At 44.0% G+C, this 17,045-nt stretch overlaps 1 protein-coding gene across 1 annotated transcript; it reads right to left on the reverse strand.

Annotated features, from left to right (window-relative positions):
* Window positions 1-592: 592 nt before the first annotated feature.
* Window positions 593-5,919, reverse strand: EMC7 (ER membrane protein complex subunit 7). Its single transcript, XM_073566801.1, has 5 exons — window positions 5,617-5,919; window positions 4,885-5,004; window positions 4,592-4,730; window positions 3,281-3,361; window positions 593-3,096 (listed from the first exon to the last, which is right to left on the reverse strand). The coding sequence occupies exons 1-5, from the start codon at window positions 5,871-5,873 to the stop codon at window positions 2,947-2,949; spliced, it is 747 nt and encodes a 248-aa protein (XP_073422902.1). The 5' UTR covers window positions 5,874-5,919; the 3' UTR covers window positions 593-2,946.
* Window positions 5,920-17,045: the final 11,126 nt, after the last annotated feature.

The raw sequence follows: 17,045 nt of genomic DNA on the forward strand, positions 1-17,045 counted from the left end.
CGTTACTGGAGAACTACAACTCCCAGAGTAAACAGCGCCTGTCCGCTTCTTTATCCTTAACCCGAGGAGACCCCTGCAGCCATTACTACCTCATATGGCACCAGCCCCAGGAATAGGACTTTCATGTCTGCGGCGTCACAATCCGCCTTTTAGACCACCAGAAGGGGCGATGGCAGCAGCCTAATCTTAAGGTAACTAATGAGAATGTCTCCCAATCAGCCCCCTGAAAAACATGAGACTGGAGTACGGCTTCTTTCTTCTCGGCACATCCCACGCTGGGTTGTGACAATGGATCCGACAACCCACCTTCTCATACAGCTGCTATAGCCACGCTTCTCCCAAACCTAAAAGCTACGTTTTCTTATGCAGAAAATCTGCCTACAGTTCAGGTAAAGCAGCAGCAAATATTCCCTCAGCTTCCTGAAGATGGCACTCTGCTGAGTCACATCATCTGAGGGCCAATGAGCGTTCTCTCTCTCAAATATCGGATTCCCACACAGTGTAATGTGTCCTAACATCAGCTGACAGTTTTACATCACATCTAAAGCTGATATGCAAGCAGCCCACAAAAATAATCACCGCAAACTTAGGGTTAAAATGGTTTCACAGTTTAATGTAGGCTGAGCGGCTGTGCCCAGGAGCACAATCTGCAGACATACAGGGTAAATAGGTACACGGCTGAGCCTCTGCTGCCGTCCATCACCAGGTCCTTCCACAGATCAAGTCAATTAGTGACATAATGGGGGCAATTAAGCAGCGATTCACTCAGTCACCCCGTAGTCCGTACACAGAAGAGTGGAGTACAATAACAGAGGCTGTAACAAGGCAGAGGCAGGAGAGTCCCCCACATCACTCACAAAACATAGGCGGACAACGATAGACCCTTCGGCTATGCCACTACTGCGTGGTGCTGGACGGGAGCCCTGAGAGCGGCCTCCTACCTCCCGGCATCCAAGAGCGGCCTCCTACCTCCTAGCATCCGTGAGTGGTCACCTACCTCCTGGCATCCAAGAGCGGCCTCCTACCTCCAAGCATCCGTGAGTGGTCACCTACCTCCCGGCATCCGAGAGCGGCCTCCTACCTCCAAGCATCCGTGAGTGGTCACCTACCTCCCGGCATCCAAGAGCGGCCTCCTACCTCCAAGCATCCGTGAGTGGTCACCTACCTCCCGGCATCCGAGAGCGGCCTCCTACCTCCAAGCATCCGTGAGTGGTCACCTACCTCCCGGCATCCAAGAGTGGCCTACTACCTCCTGCATTTGCGGCTCTTATTTTGACTAGCTGACCCGGCTCCACATCACATGACGCGGTGACACCCTGCAAGGCCGGCTTAGCAAAAGATCTGCAGATGCAAGGGGGTAGGAGTAGAAAGCGGTTCTCAGGGCTACCATCCAGAGGCCACAGATTGTGGATGCAGCCAATAAACCAGATCCTGCTAACCCTAATGGCACGTATTCCTACTTTTATTATTTTAAACTATTCAGCATCTTTAAAAAAAAACAAAAACAAAAAAACAAAAAAGAACCACCCCCTTTTAAAAGGATTGTATCAGATCAGAAGAACATTTAGGCGGTGTGCCCACGCAGCGTTTTTTAAGCGTTTCTGCGGCGCTTTTAGACAAGCGATTCTGCTGCAGAAACGCTTAAGAAAAGCATCCAATTGATTTCTAATGAAAAACGCACATGTTGTGCCAATGGTGGGTTTTTAACTGCTGCGGAAACGCTTAGCGATTAAAAACGCAGCATGTTCATTAATTTTGCGGAATCACACGCGATTCCACATACCATCAATTGTATGGGCAAAAATGCTTAGAAAAACTCAGGCAAAAACGCTTGACAAACCCTTAGGCTATGTGCCCACGCTAGCGTTTTTAAACGCTCAGGAAAAGGATCCCCTTCCCAGAAATCGCGCGTCTTTTTCCGCGCGTTTTTTGCGCGATTTTTTACGCGTTTTTTGACGTGCGATTTCTGGGATCATTGGGGATGGCTAAAAACGCTGCGCAATGCGGGAATTAATGAGCATGCTGCGTTTTTAGCTGCTAAGCGATTCCTGAGCGGTTAAAAACACATGCATTGGCACAAAAAGCCAAAAACACATGCTAATTAATTGGATGCATCTTTTAAGCGTTTCTGCAGCGTCTGATCCGGCTCAAACGCTGCGGAAACGCTTAACAAAACGCATCGTGGGCACACAGCCTTACAAAGGCGCGTCAAAAAACACATGCGTTTTCCCGGGAGCAGGGTGTGCGATTCTGCTCAGGTTTATCCTGCTTCAGATTCGCTACGTGGGCACATAGCCTAAAGATAGTTTTCACACGCGGCTTTCATTTTTTTCCCTTATTCCTCTGGATATAAATGGCAGAGTCTAATCCACACAGATGGGCCAGAATTAGACATGTAGTGGAGTTTTTCCACAAGGACCCTCAATGTGGACAGGTCAGATTGGGATGGCTCCGTGTAACGGTGCAGAGGCTGGAATTACCGTTCAGCCCCGGTAAGGTGAACAGGACTGAGCCCGAGGTGCGGATTCATTGGCAGTCTATGGATTATTTATATAAAAAAGGGAGGAAGAGAAGCAGCCATGTTCTTCTCATTTAATGCAATCCTTTTAAAAATTATTACCAGAGTGCAGAATGCTGTTTTTCCTGACATCATTACATGAACACACAGAAAATAATAATTTATGCAAATTTTTCTAATATAATAGATGTAAATGCTCGGGCACCAAGCGCGTTGTACATGCAGTTTTCAAGATGCATAAAACACCTCTCTAGGTCTCTGGAGCTACAGGCATTGAGCCATTTATAATCTCCACCGAGCCCCAAACAAAAAGCACAAAACACAGAGAGACAAAGGCAAAATCCATAGAGGTCTACAAGAAATCAGGGCGAGTCCAGTGGGAAGATTTGCATGAGCTGATGAGCAGGCATTTACACACTCGGGTATAACTATCTCCTCTTCCCAACTCCGCTCTTCCCCGATTTGCTGCTGCTGCTGGATTTGCTGGAGGACTTTGATGTGAAAAGTCTGGTCATGAATTCGGAAACGTCCGGCAGCTCGGGGTTGGAGTTCAACATGTTCATGGACTGCTCCATTTCCTTGAGGAAAAAAAAAAAAAAAAAAAAAGAATGAGGCAGGAAGGGGCAACCGCGAGGCAGGAAGGGGCAACCGCGAGGCAGGAAGGGGCAACCGCGAGGCAGGAAAGGTGAATGTCTGGAGGTATAACAGCAACGTCCGCACATCCCCTGCCTTACTAACTCCCGCTCGATCGCTCTTACTCACCCGCCTCATTTCTGGGTCACTCGTGTTCACAACTTTAGGAAGCAGTACGAAGATCAGCAGTGGCAGGACCATCATCATCACCTGTATGGGGAGGAGAAATGTCAGATTTTTCTTAGAGGGAATTAATAAAAACTATAGCTATAACCCCACAGCATTAACCCCTGAATGGCCAAGCATTCTTTTTTTTTTCTAGCATTAAAATATCTTAACCCCCATCTTGCCCTAACATATTATTACATCAAGGGGCATGGGCGCCCAGCTTGCTCCGATCTCTGCTGTTAATGTTTGACAGTGACATTTAAATGGCAGAATCCCCCTCTCCCCACTGCGATGCAATAAAATGGTGTGGAAGGGATGCCACGGCAGCCGGCTTGTTCCTGTGAAGGTCAGCCATAAATTGGGCTCCATAGAAACCCAGGATTTTCACTGCATACCTGCAGAAGCAATCTCAGCTTCTATGGGGACTAACAAATACAGTGCCAAATATAAAAAAAAAAGTTTTTTGAAATTCAGAAAAAAAAATTATATTTTTCTGCCTGTGGAGAGGGGAAATAATTTTTCATGAGATATATATATATATATATATATATATATATATGCATATTTGATATCACTGCATCTGTACAAATTCTATGAAATTATTTCACTCTTTACAGTATCGTTTTAAGAAAAAAAAAAAATTAAAACTGGAAAAATTATAGTTTTTTTGGACTGCTGCACTTCCCTGCAAAACACTCAATAGCAATGCCAATTTTTTTTTTTTTTGTGGGGGAAAAGTGAATGGGTTTATTCAAAACTCCAACTCGCCCCACAAAATAAGAGGAGCCCTCATACGCCTTTGTAGGAAAAATAAATAAATGTAAAGGGAACAGGTCACATGATTCTTGCTGCCCTAACAGTGTGCAGTGTCCATCAGTGACAATTGCGCCAGGTTTGTTTTCTTCCCTGACGTGCTGCAGTCAATGGCAGACACCAGGAGCAGCACAGATTTGTTGCTGGACTTGGGGATGGTGAGTAGAACACTGTATATATTTTTTATTTACCAAATTGAGCCCGGAGACTATCCCTTTAATAGATAGACTGCATGCAGCCACCATTAGGGGGCGCTTCCTGCATACATCATGGAACCGGCTCCCTCTAGTGGCGATTTCAGGTCACGGATTATGATCTCTCTATGCAGGGAATTTGGAGTTCTGTTCTAACAAGCCCCCGAGGATATTAATCAGTACCGATAGTAAACGACGCGACAATAGTTGTAATCTGCACTGCACTCTTCATGCAGAACAAAGGACTTATCCACCGAGCACCTACCATGGGGTTCATGAGGAAGTCAGTCCATCCCCAGGTCTCTCGCTTGATGAAGTAGGATGGGGGTCCGGACGATTTCATCTGTAGAGGGTACGGCAGGCGGACCACTTCTGAGGTCTTGATGTGATTTACGTATCTTGCCCTTGAGAAAAGAATGAGAGAGTCAGGAAATTAAAGCAATATCTGCACCTGGTAGATTTCGATAGATAAAATACACCCCCATACTATATGTCTCCCCAATATCTGGTGCTGCGCCGTCTCCATTATAGCGGATGCTCATTGCCGTGGTCCCATACCTCATTTTCCCCTTGGATGTGATGTCGACGCGGACAGGCTCGAATCGGTGCGCCGGAGACACAACTTCTACCACGTAGGAGCCAGAAGGAACATCATGGACCATAAAGCTGCCGTCAGTCCTACACACCGGAAGGAAGAGGAGGACACTGAGAAATGTCTGCCTGATAGGAGTCAGTGTGTGGCAGCACTGGAGGCCACCATTAGGCCCCTAGCTGGCCTGGCAGCCCGTGGGCACCCCACAAGGGAGTCGCGGAGGGATACCGGGAGCCACATTTTTCTGGCTGTTTAGATGCTGTAGCAGCATCATAGCAGGAAGCATCCGAGTTCTCTGATGTCAGCCATTACAATGGGGTTTCATCTGTGCAACACTGCTGGCACCTGCAAATCAATCGTGTTCTGAAAAAATATAACACAGGCCACACTGCAGATGTGAGAGTCCCTGACACGTCCTATATGCCGAGGACTGCACCCACCCTTCCCGGTCCGTACTATGAGGTCATGGAGCACAGGCCCACTGTCAATCACAGCTTCACTCTACCATCCCGGTAGAGAACACACAGGATCCCTAGAAGCAAACACACAGAACACACGGCCTCATTCACTGACAGCAAACAGAGATCCTGATAATACGATTCCATTACAAGGACTTTTCCACAGATGAATGTGTGCATTTAAAGGGACAGTGCCGCTATTCTCAGCCCATGGTGGACAGCAAAGGGTTAATGTCTCACCTGAGGAAACCGACATGTTCCTCTCCATCCACCAGGACCCGGGCTCTGCTCACCCAGTCCTGGGGTCTGACTCCCGGGACCACCGCCCGTCCCTCCACCTTAAATTTGTCAGAGCCGGCGCTGATGATGTCCGTGTCCGCCCGGCACAGAGCCAGGAGGGGGAGCAAAACGAAGCTCCATCTGGACAGAGAAGGCAGAAACCCCGACATGATGGGACAGGAAGACACAATCACCCTGTGTGCTTCCTCTTCCGTCATGGACGCCTCGGACACAGAGGAGCAGCAGTTCTACAATGAGTCAGCAGAGCACTACATGTCTCAGTCGTCAGGGCTACAACAAAATGGCCGCATTGCAATGTTTACCTCACAAATGGCGTATGGTTGCTATGGCTCTTTAGTAAGCAGGGTTCAGTGGACTCATGAGCTGCTTCACGTGTAATGGTAGGTAGCCCACTGTCAAATGTGAGTCCTCTGGGGCCAAGCAGGCCACAGAGGCCCAGCGGACACCTACTTTGCTTCTGCGTTTACCTCATGGCACTCCTTGCATGGGTCATTTATTTGGTAAACTTTGTGGGTTTTTTCTGTGGGCAACTTTCTCCCTTAAAAGCAAACAAACAATTTATATATACATATACATCCATTAAGCAATGACTGAAGCACAAGCGTTTTGTGAGGCGATAAAACCTCAAAGAACGCCAAGGTGTCCTCGACGTCTACGGTGCCATTGACTTGTATTATGACGTGTAACTCAGAGAAGAGCATCCATTACGGAGAATTAAACAAGACAATGTTACTGAACAATAGGTCATAACCATCATTTAAATGTACACTGATATGATAAAAACCCCTTGAGGAAGCTCTTTGCGAAACGTACATTGGAGCCGAGGCTCCTGAGAGGTCTCATGACGTTTGTCATATTCGATTGTGAATCTCCTTTAACCATCTTCACTAGGATTCTTGTGCGTTGAACCCATGAGGTACTAATATACTTTATTTATTAGTGTATGCCCTGGTTACACTCTACTATTATCTAGAACAGGGGTGTACATATCCTGTGTGGTCACACAGGGGCCCAAGAGGTAAGGGGGCCCATTTCCACCTCCAAATCAGGTGCAATTATGCATTTTTAGGAGCTCTTGGGCTGCAGAGGACCCATATATTGCTCTTTCAATATGCGGGCAACAACAATACTAACAATATTACCCCATATCTGCAGGTTAATAGCGGTTTTTCTGGTGACAGCTTCCCTTTAAGCACTTGGCATTTTAGAAAACCTGAAACTGTTAAAAGATGTTAAGAAGCCTGAGCGTCTGAACAGCGAGTTGTTCAATAGGAAGAGTTTCACTTTTTTTTCGGGCACACCCGTTCTGTTAGGGTATTGTGCACACGCTGCAGATCCGCAGCGGATTTGGCCCTGCGGATCCGCAGCAGAATCTGCTGCGTTGTACAGTACCATTATAACCTATGGAAAATGGAAACCGCAGTGCACACGGTGCAGAATTTTCCGCGCGGTTTTTGCTGCGGTTTCAAATCCACAGAAAGAATTGACATGTCATTCCTGAAGCACTTTTTTATTTGTTTTTTTTTATCCACATTTTTGGTTAACATTTTTTTAACGCTTCTGGTCTTGCATCTTTTTATTGTTTTTCCTGCCTTCTTTTTTTACATCCACTAAGAACTCAATAAACTGCTGGCATTTTTTGTAGCAAAAAGCCCCTAAAGAGACCCCCTGCATTTTTTTTTTTAGCTTTCTCTGTTGTAAACCATTGGGTGCTTTCTTAAGAAAAGGACATTATTACATTTAAATACTTGATGGTTGCGAAAGCCTAAAAAAGAACAGCAAGCTGTTTTTTTTTTATAAAAAGATTTTTTTCCTGGTGTTTTTCAGAGCAGATCTGGTCAAATGCTAGGAAAAAAAAGCCCCTAGTGTGAACACACCCTACACATACACAGATTATATACTGAGGTTTTCAGGCAGAAATCTCTTCAGGAAATGCTTCTTTTTGGGGGCAATTTTCTGTTCTGAAACAGTTCAAGAGTTTTTTTTTTTTGTTTTTTTTTTCAAAACCTCTTTAGGGGAAAAAATGCAAAACTCATTAACAAGGACAGTGGATTCCCATAGAAGTTAGAAGAGTTATCCCAAGCACTCGAGGGGGATTTTGGAAGGGATACGTTCCAACACAATCTGCACAAAACGGATTCTTATGTTTCTGTCGACATAGCAGCACAAGCTGTAGTTTTTATTATAACCATTTTGAGGACTGCACAATTTCATCTTATTTCATATTTTGGGAGAGGCAAAGCAACCAAAAAACAAAACAGTGTTTCAGCCATTTTTTTTTCCAACCATTTCCCCATATGTAAAAAATATATTTTATTAGTTACTCACACTGTGATGTCTGTATACTGTGTTGCTTCCTTCATTGCCCAGGAGCTGTGATCACATGCTCTAATGCCTTATACTCTTTTTCGTCCTCCCCTGCCCAGGAGCTGTGATCCCATGCTGCAATGTTTGTATACTCTCTTTTGCTTCCTCCCCTGCCCAGGAGCTGTGATCTCATGCTATAATGTCTGTACACTTTTTTGCATCCTCCCCTGCCCAGGAGCTGTGATCTCATGCTGTCTGTACACTTTTTTGCTTCCTCCCCTGCCCAGGAGCTGTGATCTCATGCTGTAATGTCTGTATACTCTTTTTCATCCTCCCCTGTCCAGGAGCTGTGATCTCATGCTGTCCTGTCTGTATACTCTTTTGTTTCCTCCCCTGCCCAGGAGCTGTGATCCTATTCTGTAATGTCTCTATACGCTTTTGCTTCCTCCCCTGCCCAGGAGCTGTGATATCATGCTGTAATGTGTGTATACTCTCTTTTGCATCCTCCCCTGCCCAAGAGCTGTGAGCTCATGCTGTAATGTCTGTATACTCTATTTTGCTTCTTCATCTGCCCAGGAGCTGTGATCCCATGCTGTCTTGTCTGTATACTCTCTTTTGCTCCCTCCCCTGCCCAGGAGCTGTGATCTCCTGCTGTAATGTCTTCATACACTCTTTTGCTTCCTCCCCAGCCCAGGAGCTGTGATATCATGCTGTAATGTGTGTATACTCTCTTTTGCGTTCTCCCCTGCCGAGGAGCTGTGAGCTCATGCTGTAATGTCTGTATACTCTTTTTGCTTCTTCATCTGCCCAGGAGCTGTGATCCCATGCTGTCCTGTCTGTATACTCTCTTTTGCTTCCTCCCCAGCCCAGGAGCCATGGTGTGATAAGACCATGTTCCTGGTATGGTGAGACACAGCCATTACATAGTATACAGCAGGGGCACATTTATAAAGATTATCTTAACAGGAGCATTTTGTTTAAAAACATACAATTGTGGAAATTATTCTCAGTTCTGTTAATTAAAATGTGCTTTGTTGCTGGGAAAACTCCTTTAAGGGAAGGGAGGGGTTGTGTCATGAACTTTTATATGCAGTATATTTTTATCTTTATTTTTTATTTAGCCTTAAGTCCCCTGGGAAAAAAGTGCAATGTGCACACGTTGCGGATTTTGATGCAGATCCGCAGTGTTTTTTAGACGCACGGAATTGCATCAAATCTGCAGTGTAGTGCACAACCAGTGTTAGTCAATGGGAAATTCAGAATTGGTGTGCACATGCTGCGGAAAAATATGCGCGGATATGCAGCGTTTTATTTTCTGCAGCTTATCAATTCTTTTTGTGGATCTGAAGTGTTTCTGCACCCACTGACTTCCATCAAGTCAGTCAAATTCCACAGGTGTAAAAAGATCTGCGGTTTTGCTGCGGATGTGAAAAACGCTGCAAATCGGGAGGAGGAAGAGTATGGGCGGAGACTGTGTGAGTAGGCAGAGGCTATGTATTGTGTGCGAATCTGTGTGTCAGTGTGTAGACAGGCATCGTCCGATGGGACTAGTCCCATTTGGCTTTGTCTGCTACAGTGACAGCATTAGCCGATGATGGGACAGTAGTAGTCCCATCATCCGGCTACTGTGTTGAATAGTAAAACAAAAACAAAACACATACTTACCATACAGCTAATCCCTGACGCCCTCGATTACCTGCAAAAAAAAAATAAAATAAACCAACAGTATACTCCCTCCATTTAATAACGATTGTCCCACGATCTCCCGTGTAGAGTTGTCTCATCGAGAGATGTGACCGCTCTACTAGGGCTCCGATATACAGTGACAGGAGGTGGTCCGAGGTTACAGGAGTTCATCCTGTCACTTGCGGCACCGCTGCGTGAGAAAATTCTCACAGCATTGGTGCCGTAAAGTGAGAGGATGAACTACACTGCAGGAGTATTATCTCCGGTCACTGTGTCATCGGAGCCCCTGTAGAGCAGTCACAACTCTTAGATTCGAGTGCCAGTGGCAGTGCAGGGTATTAACGTGCGAGGGTCATGCGAGTTTCTCGCAAGTCTGACCCCGGCCTAATGCAGATTTTGTGTGTGTGTGTGTCTTTATTTAGGTACCATTTTATTATATTCATTACTAAACATCAGCCTTGGTATTATACAGTATATCTGACATATCAATAAACTGTGTTCCAAATTATTATGCAAAAAGAGTTTAGGAGTGATAAGGTTAGAATTTTTTGTCATTTAAACTCATTGATGGTGATGTGTGTCAGGGCTCTTTATATCACTGAAAGCAATTGCAGATACCTGTGCAAATTAGTTTGGCAGGTGTGTCCAAATAAAGGCAAGACTACTTAAGAAGGCTGTTCCACATTAATTAAGCAGCCTACATTTTTTGCCAAAATGGGAAAGAAAAAGGATGTGTCGGCTGCTGAGAAGCAAACAAATTGTGGAGTATTTAGGTCAAGGCATGACTACAATCAACATTGCCAAGACACTTCATCGTGATCATCGCACAAATCAAGAAGTATGTAGCTGATTCCCAGCACACACGTGTGCGTGCTGATAAGGAAAAATTGAGGACTCTTTCCAACAGGCAATTGCGTCAGGTTAAAAGAGCAGCTGCAAAAATGCCTTGTCATAGCAGCAGACAAGTTTTTGAAGCTGCTGGTGCCTCCAACGTCCCCCAAACAACAAGATGCAGGGCCCTTCAGAGGTTTGCAGCTGTGCGTAAGCCATCCTGTCGACCACCTCTATCCACTGCACACAAGCAGAAACGGCTCCAGTGGGCCAAACGATACATGAAGACTGACTTCCAAACTGTTTTGTTCACCGATGAGTGCCGTGCAACGCTCGATGGTCCAGATGGATGGAGTGGAGGATGGCTGATTGATGGACACCCCATGAAAACACGGCTAAGGCGCCAACAAGGAGGAGGTGGAGTAATGTTTTGGGCTGGAATCATGGGGAGAGAGATTGTCAGCCCCTTTAGGATCCCTGAAGGGGTAAAGATGAACTCCATAATCTGTGTGGAGTTTCTAAAACAGCACTTCCTGCCATGGTTCAAGAGGAAGAACCGTGCTTTCCGCAGCAAGATAATTTTCATGCATGATAATGCACCGTCTCATACTGCAAATAACACATCTGCATCTCTGGCTGCTATGGGCATAAAAGAGGACAAACTTATGGTGCGGCCACCATCTTCCCCTGACCTCAACCCATTGAGAACCTCTGGAGCATCTTCAAAAGGAGTGTCTATGATGGCGGGAGGCAGTTCACATCTAAGCAACAGCTCTGGGAGGGTATTCTGTCCACATGCAAAACAAATGAAGCACAAACCATCCAAAAACTGACAAATTCAATGGACGAGAGAGTTCAGAAGCTTCTTTCGAACAAGGGGTCCTATGTGCAAATGTAACATCACCGAGAAGAAAGTTTTGACTTGAAAACTGTTTGATTTCATTTTGTAATAAGCTGATAATGCTTATAATTTCACAATTGACCATTTTTTTGTTCAAAATAATAATAAAAAGGTTGAAAACTCTGCTGTGCATAATTTGGAGCATGCATTTTGAGTGTTTCTTATTTTTAAAAATATACTGTTTTCATAGGCAGGTTGTTCAAAAACATTGCAATTATACTAGAATAGTAGATGACTGGAAAATAACTGCAATTCATGTAGGTAATTTAGAGAAAATATGAGGAAATATTTTTTGCATAATAATTTGGCACACAGTGTATATCAATCTACTGATAGTCACTTATTTGATTTGTGTACATTATATGTGAACATGGTATGTGATGATTTGGTATTCATTGGAGAATGTAAAAGAAGAGGTTGGACAAAAAAAGACATCAAATTTTTTTTTTGTTAAATAGATCTTTATTTAGCTTACAAAAACGCATACAAATCCGCATCAAATCCACATCCAAAACGCGGGGCTTTTTTCATGCGTTTTCTGCCAAGAGAGGAAGAATCTGCGCAGAAAATTCCACAGGCCAATCTGCAACGTGTGCACATATCCTAAATCTGTAATGTTATACAATACACTGCAATAATCTTTCTTCTATAAAGCCTTTGCACCAGTTGGGTTCATAGGTGTCCAAACATAGCAGATATGGGGCCTCAAGCTGCTATAACACCATCAGCAGGGTGCAAACGGATTAAGATGGGACACCTTCCATCAAACCTAAGTTCTTAAATACACATGGCACTATTGAGAGAGGCATCAAAACAGTTAAACTGCTGCGATGAGAACCCCATGGGCGTAAGCGTACCCGGAGCGACATCCAGTGTGTCAACGTATTCAAATTTATCATTTGGTTTGTATAATTACTAGGTAAAAAAAAAATCTGTGCGCGCTGATGAATCAGACCAGCAATGTATCATTAACCCCTTACTGACAGGATAGTACGTCAGCGGTCAGTCTCCCCCGCTTTGAGGTGGGCTCCGGCGGTGAGCCCACCTCAAAGCCGCGACATGTCAGCTGTTTTAAACAGCTGACATGTGCCCGCAATAGGCGCGAGCGGAATCGCGATCCGCCCGCACCTATTAACTAGTTAAATCCCGCTGTCAAACGCCGACAGTAGGCATTTAACTAGAGCTTACGATGCGCGGCCAGAAATGAGCGCAGCGCCGATGGCCTTCACGTGATCGGGGGTCAGTGACGCGTTGCCATATCAACATGAGGTCTCCTCGAGACCTCTATGGATGTTGATGGCAATACTGTAACTCTACTACATAGAGGTGATCTATGCATCACCTCTATGTAGCAGAGGCAATCGTGCTATGGCAGCTTCTAACACCCCCTTTCGCCCCAATCAAAATAAAAAAAAAATCAAACCTACACATTTGGTATCACCGCATTCAGAATCGCGATCACTAAACGACGTAGCGAAAAGATGAATAAAAATGCTAGAATTACGTTTTTTTGGTCGCCACGACATTACATTAAAATGCAGTAACGGGCACTCAAAAGAACGTATCTGCACAAAATTGGCATCATTAAAAGCGTCAGCTCGACACGCAAAAAATAAGCCCTCACCCAACCAGAGATCCTGAAAAATGGAGACGCTACGGGTCTCGGAAAATGGCGCAGTTTTTTTTTAAACAAAATTTGGAATTCTTTTTCACCACATAGAACCTAGACATGTTTGGTGTTTCTTATCTATGAACTCGTAATGACCTGGAGAATCATAATGGCAGGTTACTTTTAGCATTTAGTGAACCAAGCCAAACAAAAAGCAAGTGTGGGATTGCACTTTTTTTTTGCAATTTCACTGCACTTGGAATTTTTTTCCCGTTTTCGAGTACACTACATGGTAAAACCAATGGTGTCGTTCAAAAGTACAACTCGTCCCGCAAAAAACAAGCCGTCACATGACCATATTGACAAAAATAAAAAATGTTATGGCTCTGGAAAGAAGGGGAGAGAAAAACAAACAAAAAAAAAAAAAAATCAAAAAAAGCTCTGGTCATTAAGAGGTTGTGCCATAGCAATGCACACATGAGCAATGTGCCCGAAACTTTAACGCACCCTAACCCAAAGAGATGAAGTGAATTTCTTATCTGATAATGGCAGGCGCCTTTTAAAGGGGTGGATATGCAACAGAGCAGGTGAACTTTAATTTCTTGAATTAAGACATGTTGGAAGCAGGAGGAACAGGCAAATGTAAGGATCAGAGCAGACATGGGCCAAATATTGGGGGTTTACCATATGCAGCGGGGACTACCTCCCAAAAGTGGTCTAAGCAAGGACAGCCAATTACAGGGGCATATCCCCTATCCCATTCAATGCCACATAAAAGCCACTTTAAAACAAATTTCTGAAAGTGTTAAAAAGATGTCCACCCCCAGAAATACATTTTTTTCCTTGGTAAGAAATCATCCAAAATGCTTAACAGCTTAGTCACAAAGCAACTTTTGACCTTTCTGACTAGGCCAACATTTTTTTTTTTAATCTGACCAAGGTCACCATGCGGTAACTCTGAAACGCTTCAGCACATCCCACTGATTCGGAGACTGTTTTTTTGCAATATATTGTACTTCATGATAGTGGTAAAATTTGTTTATGACTTGTCTGTGAAAATATTGGAGATTTGGCAAAAATTTAGTAGTTTTTCAAACTTAACTTAGGTTTAAGGGCATAAGAATTATGTCACACTAAATAGTTAATAAATATTTCCTTCTTTACTTCTGCATCATTTTTTAAACAATCCTTTTTGTTAGGAAGTTAAGGGTTAAAAGTTGATCAGCATTTTCTAATTAATATATACACAGTTTTTTTTTCTTAAAAGGGATTACCTCACATTTGAGGGGTCTATGAGACAAAGTACCCAAAAGTGGCCCAATTCTGAAAACTGCACCCCACATTATTTGAGAGAACAGAATTCACTGGATTTTATTTGAGGGGGTGGGAGCCCTGTCGTTTTAAAGAGTCTTTGTTCTACCAGTAATGTGGGAACCCTATAGTTACAGTGACAGATGACGGACATGAGTGGGGGCTGGTTTTGAGTGGGATAAATTAGGGTTTTAAATCGGTAAAATTTTGGGGTACATTATATTTTTCTATCGCTTCCTATTGTGAATTCTCTCCTAAAGTCTAATATCTTCGTTGAGGGGTAGTGATCCTGCTGTGATTAAAAACGCCTGAGAGAATTCACATTCGGTTCCCATAGAGTTGCAGACTAAGAGAGGATTGGCATTATTAGGTCCTGGTATAGGAGAATCGCCTTACCGGTGGCTAACAGGTACACATGAATTGTCCAATTTATGCGCTAAGCACTCAATTTTTCATATTTCTAGTGCAGTAATGCAATTCAAATTTCAGGTTTCAATTTTGTGCAGAGTGCTGCCTTGTTTGTTTGATTGTATATGAATTGGTGACTCTAGGGAGGCACCTGTTCACACCTAATTCACGTTTGGATGTGACGATCAGTTTATTTGTATTTATTTGCCATTTTTACAGACTTAAAATAATTTTACAAAAATGAATTTGTTTTTGCATCATATTCTGAGAGCTGTAACTTTATTTTTTAGCTGAATGAGCCATATTAGGGCTTCTTTTATGCGAGACTATTTGGTGCCCATTTGTACTTTTTTTTTATACAAATTTTTGATCGCTTTTTATTCACTTTGAGTCACTATCATGAAAAAGCAAAATTGTTTTTTTTTTTTTTTTAGCTTGTAGCGAGATCTCACAGGCCACCATACTCTGGGTCATCACATGACCTCAGGTACTATGGTAACAATTAGAAGTGATTCTCATTGCGGGGGTCTGATGGGCAGGCTGAGTGCACACGTACTTTTTGGCCCTGCGGATTTTTCCGCGCAGAATGGAAGAAATCCGCAGGTCAAATGACCTGCATTTTTCCTGCGGATTTCTTCCATTTTTGATGCGGTTTTCATGCGGTTTTTCATGCGGTTTTCCATCGCGGTTTTCCCCCTGCGGATTTGGTGACAGGGGAGATGGAAAACCGCACAAAAGAAGTAACATGCTGCGGATTTTGTACCGCGGGAAAACCGCGTGGAAAAATCTGCAGCGTCTGCAGTTTTTTTTTTTACATTGATTTTAAGGCTACTGTACATCACAATGCAGAAATGCAACGTTTCTGCGCGGTAAAATCCGCTGCAGAACCGCTGCAAATCTGCATCGTGTGCACAGCACACAGCCTTACAAAGGTGCCTTGTGACCCTCATGCGACAACTTAAATACCGCTTTCGCTATTGACAGCATTTAAAGGGTTAATCTGCCCCAATCAGACACAAAAACGTCCAGGGCAGATGTGTCAGCTATCATCCATGGGAACTGCCGCCACCAGGCAGCGATATACCTTCCTATTCTTCAGCACCGTTAAAACGCAGTGCTGAGGAATAAGGCCCATTAACGACTGCCATTAAAAGGTGTTTGGGCGGTTGTTAAGGGGCCACAAAATGAATCCTACTCCCCCTTCTACATTTGGGTCTCTCCCCAGTGTCTGTACATCCTGTTTCAATTGCACAGATGTGACCAGATGTACAAGTGCTTCTTACAAATTTAGAATATCAAAAAGTTAATTTCAGTTCAATTCAAAAAGTGAAACTCATATAGAGTCATTACACACAGTGATCTATTTCACTTGTTTATTTTTGTTAATGTTGATAATGGCTTACAGCCAATGAAAACCCAAAAGTCATTATCTCAGTAAATTAGATTACTTTATAACACCAGCTTGAAAAATGATTTTGAAATCCAAAATGTTGGCCTACTGAAATGTATGTTCAGTAAATGCACTCAAAACTTGGTCAGGGCTCCTTTTGCATAAATTACTGCATCAATGCAGCGTGGCATGGTGGCGTTCAGTCTGTGGCACTGCTGAGGTGTTATGGAAGCCCAGGTTGCTTTGATAGCCACCAGCTTGTCTGCATTGTTGGGTCTGGTGTCTCATCTTCCTCTTGACAATACCCCATAGATTCCCTATGGGGTTAAGGGTCTGGCGAGTTTGCTGGCCAATCAAGCACAGTGATACTGTTGTTTGTAAACCAGGTATTGGTACTTTTGGCAGTGTGGACAGGTGCCCAGTCCTGCTGGGGAATGAAGTTTCAATCTCCAAAAAGATTGTCGGCAGAGGGAAGCATGAAGTGCTATAAAATTTCCTGGTAGACGGCTGCGCTGACTTTGGTCTTGATAAAACACAGTGGACCTACACCAGCAGATGACATGGCTCCCCAAACCATCACTGATTGAGGAAACTTCACACTAGACCTCAAACAGCTTGGATTGCGTGCTTCTCCACTCTTCCTCCAGACTCTGGGACCTTGATTTCCAAAGGAAATGCAATATTCACTTTCATCTGAAAACAACACCTTGGACCACTGAGCCACAGTCCAGTTCTTTTTCTCCTTGGCCCAGGTAAGACGCTTCTAGCGTTGTCTATTCGTCATGAGTGGCCTGACACAAGGAATGCGACACTCGTAGCCCATGTCCTGGATACGTCTGTGGGTGGTGGCTCTTGAAGCAATGACTGCAGCAGCAGTCCACTCCTTGTGTATCTCCCCCAATTTTTGAATGGCTTTTCCTAACAAT

This window comes from Dendrobates tinctorius, unplaced genomic scaffold, assembly GCF_039654945.1.
Source record: "Dendrobates tinctorius isolate UK_male_01 unplaced genomic scaffold, ASM3965494v1 ptg000019l, whole genome shotgun sequence".
NCBI classification, from domain to species: domain Eukaryota; kingdom Metazoa; phylum Chordata; class Amphibia; order Anura; family Dendrobatidae; genus Dendrobates; species Dendrobates tinctorius.

Bases quoted from the DNA above. Each gene is read 5' to 3' on its own strand.
- EMC7 (XM_073566801.1), bottom strand. From the start codon at position 5,873: ATGACGGAAGAGGAAGCACACAGGGTGATTGTGTCTTCCTGTCCCATC. The intron at 3,362-4,591 runs GTAGGTGCTCGG...CTCCCCATACAG, and splicing joins ACTTCCTCATGAACCCCATG to GTGATGATGATGGTCCTGCC. The intron at 3,097-3,280 runs GTGAGTAAGAGC...TTTTTCCTCAAG, and splicing joins GTGACCCAGAAATGAGGCGG to GAAATGGAGCAGTCCATGAA.